This window comes from Electrophorus electricus, chromosome 18 (genome assembly GCF_041902795.1).
Source record: "Electrophorus electricus isolate QZ-2024a chromosome 18, ASM4190279v1, whole genome shotgun sequence".
Lineage (NCBI taxonomy): Eukaryota > Metazoa > Chordata > Actinopteri > Gymnotiformes > Gymnotidae > Electrophorus > Electrophorus electricus.
Window position 1 is genome coordinate 18,101,747 of NC_137514.1, and position 8,254 is coordinate 18,110,000.

The following is an 8,254-nucleotide window of genomic DNA, read 5'->3' on the forward strand; positions in this document are numbered from 1 at the left end:
TGCAACTACCAGCCAAATTAAATGGCGATAAGATTTGAAACAGAGGTATTTACATGTGTAAATATATAATATTGTTAAACTGCAACGTATTACAACACACATTACATTGTTGTTGGCATTAGTCCCACCACTGAATCTATTCTTAGCCCTTACCCCTTGCCCAAGAAGTGATGACTGCCCAACCAACACTGCAGCAGATCCTTTCATTCATTCCACTTCCTAAACACTGCGGAGTGTTTAGTTGCCACTGTTTCCCCTTAACGAAGAAACGTGTAGTGCCACTTAGCTGGTAAGTCATTTTAAAAGGCTTTTTATATAGGCAAAAGGGTTTGTTTATAGTTGAAGTAGAGCAAACAGCCCATCATGTCTGTATAATTGCAAAATGAGAGATGATAAGCTAGACTGATAGAAGTGAACAAGTGGCAAGATGAGGTTGCCCATTTCAATTATGTACATTAGTTATAGATGAGCAACCTTTAGGGAACCCATACAGAAGACATTTGCTGAATTAATATAGTGTGGAAGGCCATTTTCTTGTACATAATTGCACCTTAATTATCCATTAGTTATTGAATTAGCCTTTTGTCTGTTTGTCTTGGACAAAGACTTAGCAGACCAGTCATCTACTAGGCTATGAAAGCTCCTAACTGTAACATAAATTACAAGAGGACCATCAGTTTCTAATTAAACTTGAAATTGCTACAAGGCACCTATTAGCTTATTCTGTCTACTGAGCAAAGGCTAGACTTCTCGAGTACTCTCTATTTGATTGCACTTGAAACTCTGCAAATGTCCTGGTCTTTCTATTGAGAACTTATTTTTTCCTGTTCTTCATATTCACAGTAGGCACAGTAATTATTTATAGATTCATATTTTTATAGATTTTGATGTCGCAAGGTACTTGAAGTGTTTCTTAACCAACAGGATATGTAAAAAAAATAAAAAAAATAAAAAAAATAAACACCCTCATACCATTCATGAGATTCTACCATTTATTACACATGATGACATCCTTAAATAAAATCGCTTCACTCAACAGTTCTTGCATAGATATATTACAATACCAATTTAAAAAAGAATTACGAAACAAACCAGTAACAAAAATAAACTCTTTTTTCTTAATAAAGAACAGTGTCATACTAACATCATATAATACAAATAATATTTGGGAATGCTTTTTACAGCAAATAAAGCAAATAAAATAAATAAATAAATAAATAAATAAAACAAGTGAATGCAGCTGCAGAGATTGAATGAAGACAGAAAGTGAGAGATCTAGAGAGCAAAAAAGCAAAAAGCAGAAGAGCTTTGATAGATTTACAGGAAGAACTTGCCTAAGTACACAAATACGAAAGTCATCCTCAGTGCAACATAGATTGCAAATCATTTCGCAATCAGCAGGACTGTTTTAATGTCACCACATCCAATTAAAACCCACAGTGCAACCATTTAATGATCGGTAGCTTAACAGCTATTGCCGGAGATAGACTGAGATGTCTTTTGGTGAGGGATAACCCAGACAGATATTTGTTTAGTGGCCTGGATATGAAATGTTTTAATGCAAAGATATGAAAAAATAAAGCGAGCACTACTATTGCTCTTTAAGAGACACAACAGACAGGCATTTAAGGACACCACACAGTGCCATGAAAACAAATGAGTTTTTCCACATTTGGGACTGGGGACATGGAGTTCTCAGTCTTTTTGGTGGTTCTACTGGATTGGAGTGTATATGAAGTCAAGCGGATGAAGAGAGTGCTGAGCCTGTGAACAAAAGTAACCAGATGGAAATAAGGTACAGATGAAGACCTGCCTGTTTAGAGTCCCCGACTCAAAATATTAAAGTCCCTGAAATCTTGTTGTGTAAATTGGATTTGCAATGAGTTAGGACTTCCTGTTTCTTTATGTATTTTATCTCACCTTTTTTTTCCATAAATAGGTGTAATCCATTTCTGAGCTGTATAGTGCATGAGAAAAACTAATGAACTGTACAAATACTGAGTAAACCTGGAATCCTCGCGTGTGTAGTGTAATTTGGAGGCAGATTCCAATATTAGATGTGTTTTCAGTTCAGGACAGAGCATCTGTGTCCATATTCAAGCTCCAGCATTAGTAAGGGGCCAGCTGAGTAAATGTTTTTATAGTTGCATTCCAAAGTATCTCAGAAAATGTACTCTATCCTACATTTAATGGACAAAGCAACCAGTGCAGCTCTCCCTCTCCTGAGTGAGGGGAATGCATTGGATTGGGATGACCTTGGGTCGTATTTTTGTTGGAGCTGATGTGGCCTTGGGAATGAGGACTGGTAAGATGACACCTGGCTACATGGGTGAAATCGACTGTGTCGGGCAGTTGCAAGAAGACTTACTCACTCAGCATAACTTCGGAGTGTGACAACCCCACCCCACCCTCCAGAGTGACCGTAGTCTGTTCCACCTCATTGAAGGCCCGACTAGGGCAGCTCACTGCCAGAAGAGCCCAATTCCTGCCTTGTTACCGGCACAGTCCCGCTGTCAGATGGCTCCTGTATTAGTTTGCATCAGGCGAGTGAGCAAAAAGGGGACAGTGCATGATACTAGCAGATGACCAGACAGCGGGAGCTTGTGCCTAAATATCACACACTGGTGTGGTGTTTTCTTTGTTTAGGAAGTTGGCAAGATGTCGGAAGTTTCTTGTTTGGTATTGTGAGTGTGTTTTCAACTTCAACCTGGTTTCATAATAATAATAATAATAATAATAATAATAATAATAATAATACCTTCCGTACCTTTGAAAGAAGATCTACAAATCACTAATCAAACCTGATTTAGATATACCCTAAATAGGAAACTGCTATACATAATAACTATAATAATGCTGTCTTATCTCTCTGTTTTATAATGTGCAATGATTGCACTGCTACAAGGTTTGTGTTCAGTTTATAACACTTGTCCATGTTTGGCTGACTCAGACACTGGCACATGCCCTGAACAAGTGCAGATGCCCTCTCTGGCATCTTGATTGTAGATGGTACCTAAAATATTAAAGTTCACAAACATTTTCATACATTGTCAAATTACAGATAATAATGTGTACTCAAATTTGAAGAGTTAAAAAAAGAACCTGTGTAGAGGTGAAGCTCAATTTGTTTGATATGTCATATCTAAGACCCGAAACACAACCAGCTTGTTGACGTTTATAACAGTGTATTACAAAACCTTTCAAGACAGATCACCATTTAAAGTAATCTGCCAAAATATATTTCACATAAGCGTTCAGAAAGGCATAAGCCTTTACATTCATCATAAATGTCTCGTAAAGCTCAAATGATAACCACTCGTCCTCACGAAACAGGCAATGGAATTCATGAGCATCTCGGGAAATGATGTTGCAACATTTACAAAATGCAGCCTTCCCGCTTCAGTAGTGTCATTTTGATGTGCAGTATTCACAAATAAAAAAGACATTTTAAAGCCCACTGACAAAACAATGCTGCTTTTAATCACTGCATGCGAGTCTTTGACAGCCTGACGAAAGATCTCAAGCACCATTAAAATAAATAAATAAATAAAAGTGCCAGGGGATTCTCAAGAGATGTGCAATAACAAATATGCTTCTTTATCCTTGACAAGTAGGCTTTGAGAAATGCGGCCCAGTAAAGAATCTTTAACTCTTCGTTGCTTTGTGCAAATGGCAACAGTTCTTTTCTTTGTGCACATCCACAAAAAAGAAGCAAAAATCATTGAGAGTTGTGAGATGCAGTCATAGCTTGAAATGACTTTTTTAAATTCATTATTACTATTAATATTTTTTTTAATGAAAAGTCTGAAAGTGTCACTGCGCAGCTGTTAGTTTACAGGAAAAGACGAGAGCGAGAGTCATCCATCTGTGAAGAACAGGAGAAGTATATTGTTCCAATGCCTGCAATGATCTTTTTTATTTGGGCTGAATAATATAACAGCACAGTAGATCCTATCGGGTTTACCTTTCACCCTTCAAATTCAGACATTTCTTAATTACAGTAATAGCTCGAGGAAATCAAAGTACAGAAAAATATGCTCAGCTCACCTATTACTGTACCATTCTGGCAGTCATTATTAAAACAATCCTTTGAACCATTGCATTTACAGTAGGACCATTGACCAAGGGCTCAGTTCAGATTACTTAGGACATTTAATGCCATACATGACCATGTACTAATTCAGATGTAGACTGCTGCCTTATTGGTTCATAACAAAGCATATACTATAGCGCTTCAATGTTCAGTGTCTTCAGTGTTAATATTTGCTGCTGTAACATTTTGTATTGTGTCTGAATTGAAGGTAACCATATTTCATTATGGTTCCTCTGACCAGCAATAATTCTAAGCAGTAAGTTGGATATGCTTCTGTTCCACATTACAGTTGGCTCTTACTGGACCAGACCAGTTCTCCATACAGGGACTGGTAGGGCCAGGCAAATAAACTCAAGCGCAAACCGCCATCCTGACTCGCACAGGATAGAGACCACCTTATCTCATCAAACCTTTCCTGCCCATGTTCGCACTGTAAGCATTGGGATGTGACAGCATATCGAATCACACCCTCTGCATGAGTTCTTCAGGGTCTCCGTCTGGAGCGTCAGGCAGGGCAGACAGACCTGTGCTATATGCCTTCTTCCCTACCATCTACAACTCATTCTCTGTCTCTCTCTCTCTCTCTCTCTCTCTCTCTCTATTTTTCTCTCTCTCCATTCTTCTTCTTGCCAGCTTCTCCTCTTTAAATATGCCTTTTCATATGCAGTGCCAAGTGGTCTGACCGTGAGAAGCACCTGGAAAAGAAAAAAAAAAAGATTGCATTGATGTAAGGCAGACCATAGTCTCCTTGTAATGGTATTTCCTAAGAGATTTTTAAAAAGTTAATCAAATTGTTAATATAAATAACGTTGCTAATATTGATTAATGAAACATCATGGCTAACTGTTAGCATTTCTGAGTGTAGTAGTGTATTCTGATGAATTAGATAAAACTTAAAGCACCATGACCCAGTATCACAGAACCTATTGTGTTCATGCATTCATTCATTCATTCATTCATTCATTCATTCAATTGGTGACAGCAAGGTAACTCTCCAAGGTAATGAGAGTTGGTTGAGTTTTTTGTGGTTTATTTATTTCTTTACATTTTGGCAGGATTTAACAGATGGCGGCTCAGGCTGCTGCCAAGAGGCACCATACCAGCTGGTCCAGATCCACTGCCCTCCCCTGCAGCCGCTCCACCCCAAGCAGGGGTCCGGACATGAACAGGACGGATTACGAATCGGCCTAAAGGCCTGTCTACTGGTTGGTAATTGTGCTGTATTTAAGTTTCATTTCAGACAGGGAGCCACTCATACACACCACCACATAGAATGCTTATTCTGATGGTAATTGGGGTCTTCATTCTCAGCAACACAGTAGATTCCCAAAGGTTTCCAAAAAGGTTAAATGGGCAGAAGGAGACTCTGCTAGGAGAAAGATACAATGATACAAAGCTAAAACACATGAAGGCCTTAAATCAAATGGAGAATGAGATGAGATTTTATTGTCCTCAGACTCCTGATTAATATGAGGACATGGGCATTAAGCGAAACCGAGCATGCTCCAAAACAAGACAAAATGACATATTGTAATGACCTTCTTTTAACCTTGTGTTATATATTTATGGTAAGACATTGTCTGAGTCATTTTATGTTAATATGCTGCACATGTATAGCAATTATAACATAAATGTGAATACAGTATATTTGTGTTCTGCATCAAAGACATGATAAAAGAAAGGGACAAACTATGAATTTTCAAAATAAGTAGGATTCTATTTTTCAATTAATGTATTTTTTTTTTTACTGTTTTCTTCCAGTGATAGCAAGGTTTACAGTCCAGGGTAAGGAAATTATTACTGTATTACTGTAAACTAGTGTTTACATCTCCTCTGACACAGTCTGGAAAGTTGCTTCCTACATTATATTTCACCTAATAGAGGTCCATGTTAGCTGGCATTGCTCTACTTCAGCAGGGAGAGGATTAAGCCTTTCTTTCATCCCAGCGAGAGCACAAACACTTATGTCTTGGTGACGTATACAACCTATCACTGAGGCCTATGAGACACCAGCTGCTTCCTCAGTCAATGCTTTGCACTTTCATATGCTTGATTGTATTACATTGTTACACTGTGTTTTTACCAGTGCTTGGTTGCCTATGAAATCATAAGCTTCTTTCCATGTTCACCATTTGTCAGGCTTTCTTAACCAGAGCAACTTACATATGTTTATCAGTAGACAGCATGTAGCCACTGGAAATCAAATGCATGACCTTGGTATTGACAGCACCTTGCTCTACCAGGTGAATTATGAGCTAGATTATGTAGACAGATGTGCGAATATAGAGATGCCTTGCTGCCCAACAAACCTACATGCAAATCCCTCCATACAGAGATATGTTTGGTGCATTTTCATGGCAAAGTGATGAGCTTAGTGCTGGAGAGTATGACTCTCTCACCTGTCGCAGTGGGCACATTTGAAGGGCTTGGCACCAGTGTGCTTGCGATAGTGTCTCGTCAGTTCGTCACTCCGTGCGAACCGCCACTCACAGCCTTCCCATGAGCACTTGTAAGGCTTCTCACCTGAGGCAAAGACACACACACACACACACACACACACACACACACATCCATGCTCAAGGGAAATCGGCAGCAGGTAGCTCTCTAATTCATTCATGTTCGAGTCAGTAAGATAGTGTGAGGACGCGTTGACACAATTGGAGTTTATGAAATACATGATTGTCATTAGGCAACACAGCTGTCATGCCAAATGAACTCATATGCAGTGAGGTAGAGTGAAGCAATCCCCAGTGGTTCAGAAGAATTGGGGAGGGGTGGTGGCGTTGGCTTCTTACCTAGAACATTTTCATCCATTGAAAATGAGAGCCTAGCATGCTTGGGTCAACATACTTGATCCACTTATATGTGTATGTGGTAGCTTGTTTATCTGTTGAGTGTAACATATAAATGGGGCTGGGGCACAGTGTTTATCTGGAAGTGTGGTAGAGGCAATCATTAACATGGTAATGATGTTTAATGGGGAGAAACTTCATATTTACTGTCAGCCTGCTGCTTCTGTTGTCACCAATAGTCACATCCACAAATCTTCCCAACAAGACTGCCTTGATCCAAAAGAGCAGGGCCCTTTATAAAGAATGTGCAGATAAATGCTGATTCTTGGTGAATGGATGTGTGTGGGATTCCTCCTTTAGGATCACATATAGGTAGTGAAGTTAATGAGAGAGTACCATGGGGGAGAAATGGACTCTGATCCAACTCTGATCCTGGACATCTTGTGCCCTGCAGAGTTTAGTTCTCTGGTCCCGGACAACTTATGCCCTACAGAGTTCTAGCCCTTAGCACACTTAACATACTTGGTCCTATTAATGAAGGCCTTCAAAAGCATCTGAGTAGGACCAGATGTGTAAGATAGGGCTCTTTGACTCCAGGTCTGGAGATGCTACACTGCAGTGTTTTTGTCCTTACTGGAATCTAAGCCACTGCACCATCTCCCTGTCAGGGCAGCTCTTACATGAAAAGTCTTTGTGAGATTCACACTCCCCAACTGGTAATCAGCAACCCAGCATGTGGCTTTAACCTCATCAACCAACAGTCATGGCCACTCCAATCTTATGATTCCTGCCTCTGCAGTTTTGCATACGTGAAGTTCTGCTTTCCTGCTGCCCTGCTCCCTACAGCCATTGCCCTCCAGCCCATTTGGCTAGGTCTTGGACTTTACAGATATGCTTGCCCCAGGACCCCTATTACAAATCTCCCCTTTGATTTGGACCTGGTTCCTGGTCCCTCAGCAGCACTGGGTATTCTTGGCACCCTCTGGTCCCAAGTGATTGAGTCAGGTGAGTCCACAAGGTCTGCTTGTGGATTACCACAGATCTCCAGTAAAGGAGAAAGCAAGACTGCATCCAAGGACAGTATCTGGTGCATGTGACATCTGTGGGGACTTGCTGGTGGTCCACCACATGCCCAAGATGAACACCAATCAGTATCTAATAGACTCAGGTTGGGTCAGGAGAAGGTAATGGATTAATAGTAGCTAGAACAGGCAAGGCGACGAGGATACAGAAGCTGGTGACAGAGGTCACTGTGGTTGATCCTGGGATTCAGGCAAACCCAGACCAGAGTGTCTCATGCAGGAGCATTAGCAACCCAAAGGCAAAGGCCTTCAAAACAGTGGCCATGGTGACAATTATCTCTGAGGTT

General features: G+C 40.2%; 1 protein-coding gene across 2 annotated transcripts in view; it reads right to left on the reverse strand.

Annotated features, from left to right (window-relative positions):
• Nucleotides 1-978: 978 nt before the first annotated feature.
• Nucleotides 979-8,254, reverse strand: part of klf7a (Kruppel like factor 7a) — a 35,394-nt gene continuing 28,118 nt past the window's right edge. The window contains exons 3-4 of one of the 2 annotated variants that reach the window (XM_027028203.3): nt 6,493-6,616; nt 979-4,788 (exon numbers count right to left, since the gene is read on the reverse strand). In XM_027028203.3, the coding sequence (XP_026884004.1) occupies nt 4,737-4,788; nt 6,493-6,616 (176 nt within the window). In that variant the 3' untranslated portion in view covers nt 979-4,736. The remainder of the gene's footprint in view (nt 4,789-6,492; nt 6,617-8,254) is intronic. The other variant, XM_081701292.1, reaches the window with a different exon arrangement.